Here is a 17,149-nt window from a genome sequence, read left to right on the forward strand (position 1 = left end):
GCATGATGTTCCCGGCGAGTTTGAAGGGAGGAGCATCGGATTGGTATTACAGGTTACCCGCGGGGAGCATAACCAATTTCCAGGAGTTGGAGCAAGCATTCATAGATCACTTCATACACCAGAAGAAGCGGGTGGTAGATATCGCGGCACTATTCAATGTGAGACAACGATCCTCGGAGTCAGTTAGAGAGTTTTTATGTCGATTCAAGGCAGAGACATTGAAAGTTCAAAACCTGGATGAACGGACCGCGGTGATAGCATTTGAGAGAGGGTTGCGCCCGGGAACAGGAGTACATCAATCTGTGGCGAAGAATGAGATCGCGACTTTGCATGAACTTTATCCGAGGGTGGAGAAATACATAAGGTACTAAGATACAATGCAGAAGGATTCCAGAAAGTCGGGAAAAACAGTATTGTCATTGGAAAAGGGGAGTGAGTCTAGGAGAACGGAATCCGCTGGGAAGGAAAGAGTGGGATACCGCGGAGATCGCACATGGGTAGCGGGGACACGGGAGGGTGTCCGAAGAGAGTATGGGGAGAGAAAACCATACAGAGAGACAGAGCAGACACCCCTGAACAGACCTTTGAGCGAGATCTTACCCTTAATCAAGAATCTACCGGGGTACGAGGGACCGCAAAGCACACCAATAGAAATACCTGAAAAATCGTTATGCGATTATCATCGATGCGGAATCACGAAACTAATGACTGCTACGCATTGAAATGGTTGGTTCAGAGGATGGTAGAAATAGGGGTGATGAGAGAGTTTGTGAGAAGAGAGCAGAACGAGGGACACATGCCGCCTCCGGGAAGGATATTGGGAACTATCAATGTGATATACAGCGGTGAAGTCCTAAGTCACAATGCTCATAGAGACAAGATAAGGCGGACGGCAAGCATCCAACAAATCAGTGAGAGGGTGGGAGACCACCATAGAAATTCGGGGGGGCGACATCGAGAGAAGGGACGGGATAGTGTTTGGCCTTGAGATCTATGGGCAGTGGACTCGCCGCATGAAGACGCCCTGGTGATTACAGTAGCTATGGGGAATTACATGGTAAAGAGAGTGCTCATCGATTGTGGAAGTGCGGTGGACCTTATATTCAGAGGGGCGTTGGAAGAGATGGGAGAAGATCCTAAGCAGCTGCGGCCTTCACGGACCAATCTATACGGATTCAATGGAAGTATGACTAAACCCATGGGAGAACTTTTGTTGCCAATAACAACGGTCCGGTGACCGTTTTCACGCGATTCATGGTGATAGATTCGATTTCGCAGTACAATGCGATTTTAGGGAGACGATGGATCCATGAGATGAAGGCGGTACCATACACGTACTATCAAGTGATACGGTTTCCAACACCTGCCGGCATATATGAGGTTTATGGTGACCAAGTGACGGCCAAGAATAGTCACAGGGGCACCCCGCGTGAAGCGATTGATCCGCGGACCGGAGGGAGAAGCTTCTGACCCCAGAAAAAGGCGAGCATAGCAATTACAATGCGCCTCGGTGGAGGGGGAGTTGGAGGCATCAGAGGGACCGAAGACGATTGATGAAATCGAGATGGTAAATATTGGGGAAGGAGAAAAGGAGAAGTTCATAGCGATAGGATCCAGTTTGCCAGAAGAATGGAAAGATAAGTTGATACAATTTTTATCTGAGAATAAAGATGTTTTCGCTTGGACAATATAGGATGTCACCGGTTAGATCCTGAGTTTGCGTGTCACCGGTTACACATGAAGGAAAACGCCAAACCCGTGAGACAGAAGTTGCGATGCATCAGACCTAAATATGCGGAGGGAATTCGTGAGGAAGTGGCGAGGTTGAAAAAGAGTTGGGATAATCCGAGAAGTGGAGTTCATTGACTGGTTGTCTAACATAGTCGCGGTACCGAAAAAGAATGGCAAGGTTTGCATGTGCGTCGATTTCACGAATGTGAATCTGGAATGTTCGAAGGATAGTTACCCGATGCCTCAAGTAGACGAGCTGGTGGATAGGACGGCAGGATTCAAAGTATTTTCCTTTATGGATGCATCGATGGGATACAATCAGGTAGCGATGTATAAACCGGATCAGGAGAAGACGGCCTTTGTGGTGGAGGGGGGGTACCTATTACTATACGAGGATGCCGTTTGGATTGAAGAATGCGGGAGCTATCTTCCAACGGCTAGGGGAGAGAATGTTCGAAGGCAAGATCCGAAAGGGAATGGAGATTTGCATTGATGACATGGTAGAGAAGAGTATGTCGGAGGAAGAACATATAGAAGGGTTGAGAGAGACGTTTGGGATATTAAGAAGATACAATTTGAAGTTGAACTCGGAGAAGTGCACATTCGGGGTGACAACGGGAAAATTTCTGGGATATATCGTTACCCAACGGGGAATTGAAGCTAATCCCGAGCAGATAAGATCTTTGGTAGAGATGTCGTCACCGCGGAATGCTAAGGAAGTACAGCGTCTAGCCGAAAGGGTCGCAGCTTTGAATAGATTCGTCTCCAAGTCATCCAAGAAATGTCGTCCGTTGTATAGATTGTTAAGGAATACAACTGATTTTGTATGGACCACAGAGTGCGAGGAGGCATTCTAAGAGTTGAAAGTATATCTAGGCAAAGCGCCTCTGTTGTCGCGTCCAGAGCAGGGGGAAAGGCTGTATCTGTATCTGGGGGCCACAGAGTATGCTGTTAGTTCAGTATTAGTCCGCTTAGCGGACAAGGTGGAGAAGCTAGTATATTTTCAGAGCAAGACTTTGTTGGATGCAGAAACCCGATACAGCAGGATCAAGAGGTATGCCTCGGCATTAATTTTCTCCACCTTGAAGCTGATCGAGACCCTACGTTGAGGCACACGTAGTGGTGGTGGTGACGAATCTGCCACTAAAGCATGCTTTGAGGACAGAAAAGTCCGACCAAATGTTGAAATGGGCGGTGATGTTGAGTTCATATGAGATATAGTATCAGGTAAGGACCGCGGAAAAGGCACAGGCGGTAGCGGAATTTCTGATAGAGTTTCCCGTGGAGGATCCTACTTGGGGAGAAGAGATGGTCATGGAACTGGAGAGAGAGGTAGAGCCAGACTTGTTAGACCCCTGGGATAAGAGAAACGGATGGAGAGTGTTTGCCGATGGGTCAATGACGAGCGCATGCATCAGCATAGGGGTTGTGTTGGTTACGCCCGATAATGACAGAATAGAGCAAACTATGAAGTTGGGGTTCGTGGCATCCAGTAACGAGGCAGAATATGAAGCAGTAATAGCAGGATTGAGAATGGTCGAGGACTTGGGTGTGAGGGAGCTGACAGTGTACTCAGATTCTAATTTAGTCGTGTGCCAAGCGAATGGAGGATTCGCCACGCGATATCCCCGAATGGCGAAATATTTGGAGGTGTTGCATAAGCGGTCTTCCTATTTCACGAGTCTTAGATTCATTCATTTGGGCGAGGTGAAAATAGGCATGCCAACTCCATGGCTTATGTTGCCGCAGCAATCCCAGGGTCAGAAGAAAGGACGATTCAGGTGAGAAGGTTGGAAAAACCAAGCATGGAGGGCACAACGGATATATGCTAGGTCGCAGAGGAACAGGGGAGTTGGATGGATCCTATCATCCACTTTTTGGCGGGAAACGAGCTGTCCGACAAAAAGGAGAAGAGAAGGTGGCAACAGATGTCCCAAAGATATGTTCTACTCGAGGGGGAATTGTACCGAAAAAACTTTAACGGGCCGCTGCTAAAATGTTTGAGTCCACGGCTGAAACCGAGGTCTTTGGGTCGAATTACACGGCGGGATTGCGGGAGCCATTCTCAGCGGGAAGAACTACACTCACCGGGTTGTCGACATTAAAAGGGTATTTCGGCCCCACATGAAGAGGAATGCAGTGGAGTTTGCCAAAAGATGCGACAAGTGTCAGAGGTTCGCGCAGTTAATATTCGCCCCAGTGGAACCTTTGCACAACGTTTTCACTCCCTGGCCTTTTGCTATGTGGGCAATGGATATAGTGGGACCGTTGCCCATGGCTAGCGGGAAGCGAAGATTCATGCTCGCAGCCACTAACTATTTCACGAAATGGATTGAGGTTGTACCTTTGCAACAAGTGAAGGAGACACAAGTGATCAAGTTATTGTGGGAGAACGTCATCTGCCGGTTTGGATTACCATATGCCATCATAGTGGACAACGGGACCCAGTTCACCGGAGCAAAAGTGGCTGCCTTCTTGCAAGCGTACGGGGTGAAACAGAGTTTCTCGGCCCCTTACAACCCGGAGGGTAACGGACAAGTGGAGTCATCCAACAAGACTCTTATGAACAATTTGAAGAAGAAGTTGGAAGACAAAAAGGGAGCTTGGGCAAATGAGCTGAATCATGTACTCTGGGCCTATCGGACTACACCTCGGTCCTCCACTCAGGAAACCCCATACTCCATGGCTTACGGTGTGGAGGCCGTGATACCTTCAGAGATGGTTGCAGCAACAACGCGGACAAAGGCAGTGGAGGAGGGTTCAAATTGGAGAATATTAGCAGCGGATATGAATGTGGCGGAAGAGAAAAGGGATACAGCCCGCATAAAGTTGGAAGAGTACCACAGAAGGTTACAGAGACAGTATAACAAGAGGGTCAAGCCGTGGCACTTTCAGATAGGCGAGCAGGTCCTACGCCGAGTGACCTCTAGCACCAAGAGAGAGAATGAAGGGAAATTAGGGCCGAACTGGAAAGGGTCGTATACTGTGGTAGATGTAGGAGGAGCGGGAACCTACAAATTGCGGACCAAGGAAGGCAAGTTGATAGAGAAACCATGCAATGTTAGAATGCTCAAAAAAATTCACACTTGAATGTAACGAAAAATCATAGCAAATATATGTAGCTGTGTGTAAATATATAATACAACAGCGCTTTTGAAATGAAATTGTTCACTGAGATGAGTTCAGAGTCATGTAGGAGGCAAAGCAAGGGGCCCCAAATGGCTTCCCCGTGGTCCAGAATAATCTTGGAAGTGATACAAAGTACACATGGGGCATTGAGCCCCAGAGTATAGAGAGAGACAGCGTGGGGGAGGATCCCTGCGTTGACATACGAGTCTCAGAATAGAGTGGGGCAGCGTGGGGGACGAGCCCTGCGCTGACATACTCACATTATTGAGCAGAGGACAAGAAGAGTTGTCCTCATCCGCGGAGTGGGATGAGCCCTTCGCGGACGAGAGAGTTGAACTACACATGGGGAATTGAACCCAGGAGCAGCAAAAGCCAGCGGAGGGGATGAGCCCTTCGCCGATACAAGCCCGGAGAGGAGCCGGTGGTAAGTGGAGACGTCCCAAGTGAATTAGTTGGTCGTGGAATAGAGTTATGAATGCACGCGGATCGTGGAGAAAAACCTCTTCTGGCTAAGTAGCTAAGCATAAGGAGGTCGGCCGGGGAGGAATACTAACTATCTATGTCAATACAACAAGATCGTAGGAGGGACATATATAGACAAGGGGAGACGGGGGATGTATGTACAATACAGATAAATCAAACATCGAATCCATAGCTAAAGAGACAACCCACATGAAACGAAAAACAAGCATTCTTTGAAACAAAACGAACATCAAGTGTTTACAAAACAAAAGGAAAGGTAAACTTGGTAAGAGTTCAATAGTTCAGATATGGCATGGTGCATAGAAGATAAGCTAAAACTATTCATTTGGGGGGTTGTCCTGAGTCCGGATATCAGAGTCTGCGTCCATGGCCGGGGGTGCGGAGTTATTAGTAGCAGCTGCTAGAGTGGACGGGTCCTCTTGGCTGGGGGGATCGGGGATGACATCAGTGGGTTGTCCGCCTTCCAGTGTAACATCAGTTCTATCAAGCTCTGTGGTGTGGGGCCTTTTGGGGAGGAGTCTCCCTTCTCGAGTGAGTCGTAAGTGTTCTTCTTGAAGTTTGCGTACTACTCGCTTGTTGGCCATGATTTAAAAGTGGTGTATGAAAGCCGCCATGTCGGCCCGGTTTATTCTTTGCAAGGCCGTGGAGTCAGCCTGATGTGTTTGCTTAAGGGCATCCACAGATTCTTGATGTTGGCGAGCAAGAGCGTCCAAGTCGCGCTGGTGTTGTTGAAGAAGTTCTTCCCTCAATGCGTTCCAGCGTTCGGTGGCTTTTCCATGTCGCATTTGGTGGGTCAACTCCGCGAACCCAAGCTCATCTTGGGCCCGGTCTTCGCAAGGTTGGCGGCTTCCAAATCGGATTGAAGCCCTGCACAGGCGCTTCTTAAGCCTTTAGGCCCACAGAGTTCTTTCTCAAGGGATACTACTTTGTTCTTGGCGTTGAGGAGTCCGCGAACCATATAAGAAATGTCCAAGCTTACCTAGAATCATAAGGCTAAAGGTATTGAAAAAAAAAAAAAAAAAAAAAAAAACCCTTTCCCAATTGGTATACAATGACGTGCGATGCTGATCGAACGAACCCCGATCAGAGTACATGATGTCTTTCGGAAGATGAGCATTGTAAAAAAGTGAGGAGGCGACGACCACATTATCTAGGGCAGAGTCGGCGGTGGTCAACCTGTGGTTGCGTACCTTGAACACGGGACGAAATTCTTCCACAGGGGACAAATCTGAAGCAGGAGCCTCGAGTGGACAAGGTTCTTTGCCAGGACGACAAGTGTGCGAGGAAGGGACTGCGGATTGGAGGGGTTGGGAAGGAATGGGCTCAGGATCTTCAGAGACAGAGTTCTGCTGGGTAACTTGGTCGGATTTGGCAGAGGTAGAAGTCCACGGTCTCTTGGTGGGTGGAGCTTGGGCAGATACATTGGTCTCAGGAATAGGGATCTCCATGACATCGTCATCCCCGTCGGAGTCGTTGTCAAACAACTTCTGTTTGCGGATATCCATATTTTCAGTGGGGGAAAGGGGAGAGGTGTATTGATCTTCCCAAGTGGATATGGAGCGGAAGGAGGGAATGTCTTCAGGAGCAGTGTAAGGGTAGGGTTCACAAGATTTGAGTGACCGTGAGGAAGGTCGGGAATGATGACGGTGCGGACCTGGGTTTTGAGATCTTTTTCTGGGAGGGGGTGAGGCTCGCGGTTTCCTTTCTTTGGGAGGAGGGGGACGATAAAATGGAGCAGAGAAGTCGCAGAAAGTTTGTAGAGCAGGGACTTGCAATAGGGGAGTAGCGGTGGTAGGGTTGATACCTAAGAATTTGGCAACCCGACCACCAAGATCCACCAAGATCACGGAAAGGAAGACAGGACAGGAGATGCCAGAGTAAATTTGAGATTTGGAATCCTGGCGCCAACCTACAAAATGGGGAAATGTGGCGGTTAGTGGATAACGATACGGATGGACGAAGAGATAAGAATAGTAAAGATACTCACCACGGGCTATGAAGGCGAGATGGTTAAGTGTCAGTTCTTGGAGGTATGTCCGCAGACAAAAACTACCCCGATACGTATAAAGGGTAGTGGTGCCACACCTTGTCGGAGGTAGTGACGCGGAGTAGGAGGGGGGACTTCTGAGGGCGCACACAGAAGGACTGGTACCCCACACCGATGTCCTTGGTGCTCTTCTTGAGAAAATAATGGGAAATGATATCGCGACTGGTGATATGAGGGTCACCAGCTTTGTTGTACGAGTTCGCGGCAAACATTGTCTGCCAGAAGTTCCCAATGCCTTGTCATGGGGGGATATTAAAGTGATTACATACTTCAACGTCCAGGCGGGTGAGGGAAAGCCGTAGACCGGCAACTATTTGACCCACAGTGATCACGAGACACCCCGGCTTGCGAGGAACCAGGTGGGGGTAATGGGTGGTTGATGGCACATGCTCTAGACCAATACAGGCAGGGAAGCCATAAGCAACCCTAATTGAGTCTAAATCAGGGCGGCGGCATCGGGACGGTGGAGGTAACGGGGGACCTTGACGTCCCAAAGTGGATGGTACCGCCACAGACGATGTAGGGAGTGGAGACGATGCCCCAAGGGACGGAGATGAGCCCGATTCATCGGATTCACTGGTCGACATCAGAAAGGAAGAGGAACAGACGCAAGATATAAACCAACCCAAACAACCAGTTCAAACAAAAAGAGAAGAAGGCCAGAAAACGTACCAATGGGAACAAAGACAGAGATGATAGGCCTGGAAGAGGGTGCCGAAAGTGGGGTAGAATCGCCGGAAGAACAGTGGAATTCATGCTAACAGAGTCTGACCAAGAAAGCAAGAATAATGGCAGAGCAAGAGAGGTAGAAGAAAGAAATGAGAAAGAGGGAGAAGGGAAAGAGTTTAAAAGGAGTAAGGGGTAAAGAGGTAAATGCAGAAAGTTGGTGAATTCGAGGAGTCGGGGTGGCAATCCAGTCAGGATAAGACACGTGGGGGCGCGAGACACGAGGGCGGCTGGAACATGTGTGATGATGATAGTTTACCTCGCACACAAATCGATGAAAAAGAGATAAGGGCGAGGGAACGAGAAAGGACAAACGGTGAAGGTTCGACCCGGATCCTTTAACAGGACCGCGGAGTCGAGAAGGGGCATTTGTAGTAGCATGATGTGGAAAAGATGACGGGGTCAGCGGTGGAGGGGATAAGGTGCAAAATACTGAAGAGAGAAGGAGAGCACGGGATTGTAACTGCGGAACCCTAGACCGCAGGTGTCCCAGGTATGGAGGGGAGTCGGACTGTAAGATATATGGACAGATGGACGACCAACAAAAGAGGGGGTCGATATAAAAGGAATAGTGTGAGTGCGAGAAAAAGAGGAAGAAAAAGAGAGGAAAAGAAAGAGTGAGTTGTATCGTGCTCATACAATTACCTTATAGCAACTTTGATCAAATTTAGCTATGACTTTCTTTAAACTGAAAAAAGAGAGCATAGAATTTCTATATGGTTTCTCTCTTCAGTTTTCATCTCTACGTTGAAATGAAACATATATTCAATGGAACAGTAAGAGCTAGTGGACAACTGAACATAACCAGATGTTCGAATGATGCACCATCACATCTCACAGTTTAATTTTGTTGACAATCTATTTCTTCCAAAACTTACAACCACTACAAAGTAAATGAAAACCAATCTTGATACTCTTGGCCTGCTTCTTTTTTCCCTCTCTATAACCCCCTTTCCAAACGTCTTCTCCCACAAACTCTCTCAGTAATCCCCTCTTCGAACTTCCTTTACTCTTCGTCGCAAAAACCGCTTGTCGAGACCTCAATGTAGATGGCGAAATTGAATCAGTGACATCGGAAACTCGATTACAAGACCACCTCTTCGACCCTTTAACAGAATTTGGTAAGATCATCAAATGTCTATCAATGAGATGACCAAGGGAAGCCAACTCAAATGCGTCATATAATGGGCTCCCACAGTCCCAAACAGCCATGGTTTCTTCTTCTTGTCCATCTCCTTTCTGTTCCTTCATTTGGTTTTGACAGTCACAAGCACCCACAGATTTGTTCTGTTTTCCTATTTCATCTGGTTTTGTTGTTTTATTGGTGATATTAGGTGAGATTAAGGTGCCAAAAACAGTCATTGTATCTTATTATAGAGATTCCCTAAGATTTGTATTATGTTTTGGTGGATTTAGAATTTAGGTAGTGATACATGTGGCCTCAAGTAAATAAGTAATAGAATAAATATGACATTGGTAAACAAATACATCATTTGGCTCGCTATACATTAATCATAAGAGCGTAATCTTGTAGTCTATGCAATGCCATTAATATGTAACGACAGCCCTCGTTATTAACATATAAACTTGCGTTGAGAAAGTACCATCATTTAATTGTATTTTATCATATCGCGATCAATTAGGTACGCTCAGAAGTCAGAAGTGCATGCCGGAACCTTACTAGTGTGTCAACAGTGAGCAGTGGTGTGTCTCAGTTTTGGTTGTACTCTTAGTTTCTCACACAATCAGTTAGACTCGGTCATAATAAATTTTAGGAAAATTTCGGTCTGCATCATTATCTATTTGGTGGGAAAGAGATCTGTTTCTTAAAGTTCGTCAAGATATATTGATTAATTCAGCTAGGATTCGCCTATTTAACAAGGAATGAATGTTTCTTATTTGAAAAGATTTGTAGAAGGAGGTCTGTCACATTTACTTCTTACGTGACTTAAAGAAAAAAATTATGAATTGAAACTTTTAGGCCGAAAAAAAGTTTCAAAAAAATGAATCCTTTAAAATTAAAAAAATTTCAGAAAAGTTGAAGTAAAATTTTTGATTTCAATAAATTTATCTCTAAACTTTACTGTAGAGGAGATTTTAAATTTCCACTTTATCGACTTTAAATTTTTTAAATTTCTATTTTAAATTTTACTTTATCGACTTTAAATTTTACTTTTATGACTTTTAACACTACTTTTAAAAGGATATGATTTCTAACGGGGTGTTTTGTTTTTTAGTTTTTATAAGGGGGGGTTTGTTTGTTAAATTTTAACTAATTGAAAGGAAAAGGAAATAAGTGATCCACTATGGAAAGGAAAGGAATGGGATGGAATGGAATGGAAACAGGTTTTAAAAATTAATGTCTTTGTAAAGAATTTGTGGAAAGGAAAGTAAATTGTGTCTGTTTTTTTTTTCCTTTCCTTTCCCTAAAATTTTTAGGTCCGTGGACATGGACTCAAAACCATTTCCATAGTTTTTCCTTTCGGTAGGCAAACAAACAACAAAAACTATGGAAAAGGACCACACCTCTTTTTTTCCTTTCCTAAAGATTTTTGGACCCTTATTTTCAGGACTATTTTTTTTGTTCGTGTTTGTTTTTCAGCTACTTATAAGTGGTAAATATTTTTTTAGTATATTTTTGCTACTTATAAGTGTTAAAAGTGTAAGTAGGAAAACTTGACTTACAAAAACTGATAAGTACTGAGATAAGTAGGAAAAAACAAAACACCCCGTAACTCCAACAAGAGAGTAAGGCGGTACAATACATGACTGGTTGCTGTATATTTTATTTTAATTTCACTTTCTTGATTATATTGAATATTTAGATGCATGATCCGTGTCATATATAATCACATATTATTCTATGCAACCGATATCGAGTTAACTAACAAGAACTACGGCCAGGTTCTATTTATAATCACCGCCACAGCAATCTTTGCTGTCTGTCAGATTATTCCACAGCTGAGCATGTGTTGTATGTATTATCATACAGGTATACAGGTTGATTGATCATCAATCAATAATGTCTTACAGGTCGTATAATTGCCTTCTTGTTCCAGAACTTGAGTTTAAATATGTGCCTATAATTAACGTTACGTTACAATTAAACAAATCATAAATATTGACAGAAAAAACCCTTATCATATGGTAAATGATTAACTACCATGTAAATGGAACAAACCGTTGACCATGTCGTTCACATTGAGGATGGTTTTGATGGTTTGATAGTTTTGAGTCAGTATCAGTTCAAGTAGTGGTCATCAAAGATGTAATTGAAATTTTATAGGCACCACTACAGAAAACCCACCTTCTTCGAAATGTCAAACAAGAATAACTTTCTCATAACACATCAAGAAGCTAAGGAACTAACTTTTCATTCATTACATTTACTAAACACAAAACGTTCATACAAAACCCGACAGATTTACAGTCTAATTTTACAACCTTTCAACTAAAAGCTGTACTAACATAAGTCTTTTCCACATTACTGCACAGGATCTGCAAGACACTGATATTGTTAGAACCTACAAATCTTGGGGTCTTGAACTGGCTAAAAGCACCACCGAGACTCATGTAATGATTTAGAATCTTTTGGAAAGTTCCCTTCTTGACAATTCGGAGTTCAAGTGGACCTATAGCATTGACTTTGCGAGAACTGACGTACCCAGCATCAACAAAAGATCGATCCAAACAATTGCAGCACTTAGTTAAAACCTCTTCGTATGCCTCGCTACTTAGCTCCCAGAAGATGACGTAGTGACCTGGATCTACTGACAAGTTGACATAACTTGTGAAGTCAACAACTTCAAGCTTCTCATCAACTAACAATTTGCTTGCAGCCTCAACTGATAGCTGCAAATCTTTCTCTGTATTTTTGTCTATGTTTATGGTTAATAGTAGATTCCTTCTGCATACAAATTGGAGTTCTGGTGTTGAGTTGTGGAATCCCATCACCTTGACTATATCCGCTAATCTGTAACGGTATAGACCTGCAAGTTTAATAGGAGATGGAGGTCTATCAGATCTTAAAGTTGATCTCAAATCAGCTAGAAGCATATAGATTCCACATACTAAAGTAAATTGTTAATGTTGATATATGGATCTACTTATGTATGTATATATGGATCTATGCTTGCATGTTTATACATCCAAATGTTCATACATGCATATATCAAAGAACTTCTGGTATTATGAGCGTATATGTGATTATGTATGTACTGTTTGTACGTACACATGTATGGATGTTCTATTTACGTCTTCGTGTATAAGTGTGTGAGTGTTCACCAATGCACGTGGAGCACAGTGGGGGAATGGGATTCACAGATGAGTTTAACTACTTTAGGATTCGGGCACCATTTACAAGTTCAGTAGTTTACATTACCTAACATACCCCACTAACCTTCATTACCTACGTTTTTTGTTTGCATAGGTGTGTACTCATCTAAACTGACCACAACAATGATGTTGTTGTCTTATATGGCCTTATAAAAACTTTACAACTCATTCTCCCAAGTATAATAATTCAACTTCTCACAAAAGGATCTCGCCTAATTTTTGGTTGCTTTTCATAAACTTTTAAAACTTTGTACCATTCAATTTAATCTATTTGTTTAAGTAAACCTACCAAAACATTGCCGTCACTCGTCACCCAGAAGAATTAAATATGACCAAAATAAAGCTCACCTTTACTCAATATGACATTAACACCCTTGCAATACATGTTTCTCTTTCTTGATCCAAAAATTCAAAGTGCTCTTCTGATCTAAACAAAAAACCGCTACAATTTTCTGTATTAGGGGAATTCTGGTGTTTCACAGACTGGCCAATCGAAGGGATACGGTGCTTTAGCTTCCTAAGGGGGAGATTTCCATCACATAAATGGTCTACACTCATCAAAGCATCTTGTCATCAACTACTTGCTATAGTTTGCTTAAGGAATGACTACCTAGTTCAATCTTTAAACAATCATGTAATTAATCTTGGGCTTTTCCTTCTATTTTGAGTTGTTGTTCCATTGCAAACAAGTCACCCGGTTCTGTACCTAACTCAGATTGTTATTGTGAGGATAAAGTGACTACATCAGCAAACCATATATACCTATAAGTTAACTTGTCTAATTTTTCTTTTCAAGGTGAGAAATCAAATTCACCCAAATTAAAATCAAATTAATAGACCAATGAGTTAACACGCTAATGCATAAGTCTTGAATAACCAGGATTTGTCAACAAGGCAAGAAATCTTTTTCGAAGAAACACAAAACTTACCTTGTAATTTGACATCCAATTTTTTCAATTTAGAAAGATCGGTTTGGAAATAACGGATTTTATATAAGAAGACACATACTTATTTACTTGGAGAAACCAGACTAAAACAGATATATTATTATCACTTAGTTTATCATACATTAGTAAAAAGTACGTGAAATAAAAGGGTATGAGGAGGCAGAAGGGCATTGTGGAACACGTATTATCAGGTGCGCGTGGCTTAGCCAGTAATACTTAAAGCAAAAGTTAAAAGAATTAAAAGAGAAAAAACTAATAAATTCCTATTATAAAAATAAAAAACTGAAGACTCTTAACCATGTAAAACAAATGAGAGGTCTTGGTTTAAACAAAATATATTGCAGAACAATATTTCAGTATGCTTGAAAGAATAATCACTCAAGAATAAGCACATGTCCTACTTCCTCTCATGTAGTATCTCTGAATCCAAGATGTTGGGGTCCACTCACAATGGGTCATAGAGTAAAAGTTAAAGGGACCAGCTCATTTCATGTTATAAATTAATCCAGCTACAAGTTTGTAACTTAGCTTAGGTGCAGAGTAATTACTGACAGAGACTAGAATCATGAATCATATGGAAATTGTTCTTACTGTTTGGCTTCCATATCAAACACATGTATGGGCAAAAGAAAGCTTGTTTACTAAAAAAAATTCTTTTGGAACGACTAATAAAACCTATTGCACTGTAGCATCGACTAGCCAAATTAACATGCGTGCGAAGGAAAAGGCGTAAAAGTAATTTTTTTACGAGATCATGTGAAAAGGTTTTTATACCTGCGAAACTGGTGAGTACAATCTCATACTCTTCTCCAACCTCAACTTCGGTCAGACCAACTGGCTCCAACTCTGCATAGAGGCGAGTAGATGTGTTCTTGTCCAGTTCCTGATCCTCGGTTTTTCCCCTAAGAGGAATAAACTCGAAATACCCAATATCTGGAAGCACTGCAAAGGTAGCCGACTCAGGAGGCAACCTAGGATTTATGTTTGCTGCAATCCACCCTTCGGAAGCCCCGTAGTCTGCGCATAAGAGCGGGAGCACCCCAGCATAATGTCTTAGTTTCTTCAAGTACGGCTCCATGGACCCAGTCATGATCCCATAGACATACTTAGCATTGGGAAAAAGCTGTGGTATCAATCCATACCAGTTAGTTGATCCCATGCATTTTTCATGTATAACATCTGCCAGTTCGGGGTCTGGCTTGAGAAGTGTTGACATAGCAGCTCTAATGGATGGAGCTGTGACTCGGTCAGTGAGGACTCCTTCTCGAATGTCCATACAGAGTTCTTCCCATACTTGTTCAAAGGTCCGAAATGCGTGAACAATGCTGTGAGCAAAAGTGGAAAATACAAATTGAACTTCATCCCTGAAGATGAGCCCACAAAGGAGATGACAATATAAAGACTGGTGGAAGTCTGGGCCAAATATAACTTCATCTGGACTACAACATTGGGATTGGGTTTCCTTCATTGTGTTCTTGAACTGTGAGCTTCGATACACGTTTGTAGTGGCAGTGCCAGCTGCCAGACCTCCATTTGTTTCAAACTGCTTGCTGCCATAAATAAATTGTAGCGCTTTGCCATTCCCAAGAGGAAATTCTCTGCATAACAGTTTTGCATAAGCTATGAGAAGCAAAATAGCAAAAATGGGAACAGAATTTATACTCACTTTTTGTGTCATGGGAATTTAGAAAAACAAATTCTTGATTCTTTTTTTCTTTGGATCAGTAGTAGTAATCCTTTTAAAAAATGCCTTTTACAAAAAAATGTGGACACTACTCATATCCTGCACACCTATTCAATAATCAATATGAGCAGACTAACCATAAGATCTTGTATCCTGATGTATACAACAGAAAATGGCAGAAACAAATCATATAATTAAATTAGATTCCATTATCATCCACTCATCAATGCCGTATGAATAAATACAAATGAGAATTACAATTATCTATTCTTTTTTATTAACCGTAAAAACTAAACAAAAGAGAAGAGAAAAATCTGGAGATGTGCAAGTTCGAAAGAAACAGAGGAGAGGGCAGAAAGAGATAGTAGTAAAAAATGTTAGTGAACCAAATTGGAATAACATCTAGATAAAAAATGTTTACTGTAAAAGGAATTAGCGTTAAAAGTTTGGCTTTCACTGCTGCATGTCAGCTTGTTGGACTAGTAATTTGTCTCTAAAGATGCAAAATTCAGTACTTCTTACCAATGCTACCTCAAAAAGAATGGGAGAAAAGGAAAAATGTTTCAAAGAAGAAACTAAAACGGCTTGTAAAAATTAAATAAAGATAAAAAATGAAAAGCTATATGGTCTCTACCTATTTCTAAAAGCGTAGGAGGTCCGAAAAATCTGCATTGTTGACTTCACTAACTCCTCATTGAAGGGAACAAACTTGGGCTTCCCTTGTGTAGTGCCAGAACTGGAAGAAACAGGGTTCAAAATATATAAGAAAAAAAAAAAAAACATAGAAAAGAAAAAGTAAGAAATTGAAATACAGAAAAACAATAAATGAAAAACCTTAATGATATAGCTGGTATTGGCTTTCCAGTGAGTATAGGAGAGGTGTCACCATCAGCGATTCTCAGAATATAAGGTTCCAAATCTTTGTGAGTAACCAATGGTACACAAGCTTTAAAACTCTCGGGGTCTGTTCTTCCATTGAGTCCCAACTCAACCAAATATTCTGCGTTACCATTCTCTTCCAAAATCTTCCTAAGAGTTTCTCTCTGAACTGCCCCAGCATCTTGTGTCACTGCTTCAAATTCTTCTATCACACAGTTCATAATATTATCCTCCATTTTCTCCAACATGTTAAAGGTAGCTGATACTCACCTGCTACAATGTCAAAGACTGCTTAGCTACTAAAGTCAACGATTCAAAATTTTAACAACAAAATTTAAGATGTAGAAACCTCTGCCACCCAAACTCTTCAAAATGAAAATGAATTGTGTGTGATCAAAAAATTTATAAGTGTCATGCAAATCAAACCACCCCCCCTATTTTTCGCCGAAAAAGAATGCCACTGAAAAACTATGACACCAGCTTCAACCCGATTCAATACGCAACAGACGAAAATAAAAAGGCAGAGAATATATTTAGTTGCACCCTTTCAGTCATTCATATTCATAGAATCAAAATCAACAAAAGAAGATTTGCCGGCTATTTGAGTAAACATAATCAATTGAAATTCAAAAGAACAGTGAAGTTTACATACCAGAGACTACTTAAAAGTTAGGAATGGAAGTGAAAGATGTAGACTTTATCTGAAAAAGCAAAGAAACAAACCCACTTTATATTCACAAAAACTCAAGTACTTGAAGACATTGAAACTGAACTCTTATATTTATAACTAAAAAATATATATGATACTGTTCATTCTTCATTTCACCAAGATATGATAATAAAAATAATTTTTTTTTAAACCAATACTATCCACGTTTGACACGAGGCAAAGCTTGTATGGATGATCCAAGTAAAATGACATTTGTTCAAACTTTCTTCTCTGCTTACTTTTAAGTTTTAGCAGGACTTAATCAATTCCGAAGACTTTTTCTTTTTCTTTTTAGTGACCTTCAAAGTACTTAAAAAGATCCGAAACAAAGTACTTGACCAAATAGCACTATATATGATATGAAAAAGATGAAAGAGAAAACTAACCAATATTAGGTTAGTGAAGTGCCACTACGATATCTTCTATCTAATATAAAGGTTTGATATGGGCCTATAGGGCCATATTGTGAGTTTGTGACT

General features: G+C 41.9%; 1 protein-coding gene across 2 annotated transcripts; it reads right to left on the bottom strand.

The window, feature by feature from the left end:
• Positions 1-11,471: 11,471 nt before the first annotated feature.
• JAR1 (Auxin-responsive GH3 family protein) lies at positions 11,472-16,903 on the bottom strand. 2 transcript variants are annotated; one of them, XM_086596367.1, is made up of 5 exons: positions 16,614-16,903; positions 15,917-16,234; positions 15,717-15,818; positions 14,173-14,996; positions 11,472-12,105 (listed from the first exon to the last, which is right to left on the bottom strand). In XM_086596367.1, the coding sequence occupies exons 2-5, from the start codon at positions 16,207-16,209 to the stop codon at positions 11,564-11,566; spliced, it is 1,761 nt and encodes a 586-aa protein (XP_086452493.1). In that variant the 5' UTR covers positions 16,210-16,234; positions 16,614-16,903; the 3' UTR covers positions 11,472-11,563. The 2 variants fall into 2 exon arrangements, with proteins under 2 accessions (XP_086452493.1, XP_086452492.1); XM_086596366.1 differs by having other exon boundaries at positions 15,917-16,231; positions 16,614-16,883.
• Positions 16,904-17,149: the final 246 nt, after the last annotated feature.

Source organism: Coptis chinensis, chromosome 3, assembly GCF_015680905.1.
Source record: "Coptis chinensis isolate HL-2020 chromosome 3, ASM1568090v1, whole genome shotgun sequence".
Taxonomy (NCBI): Eukaryota; Viridiplantae; Streptophyta; class Magnoliopsida; order Ranunculales; family Ranunculaceae; genus Coptis; species Coptis chinensis.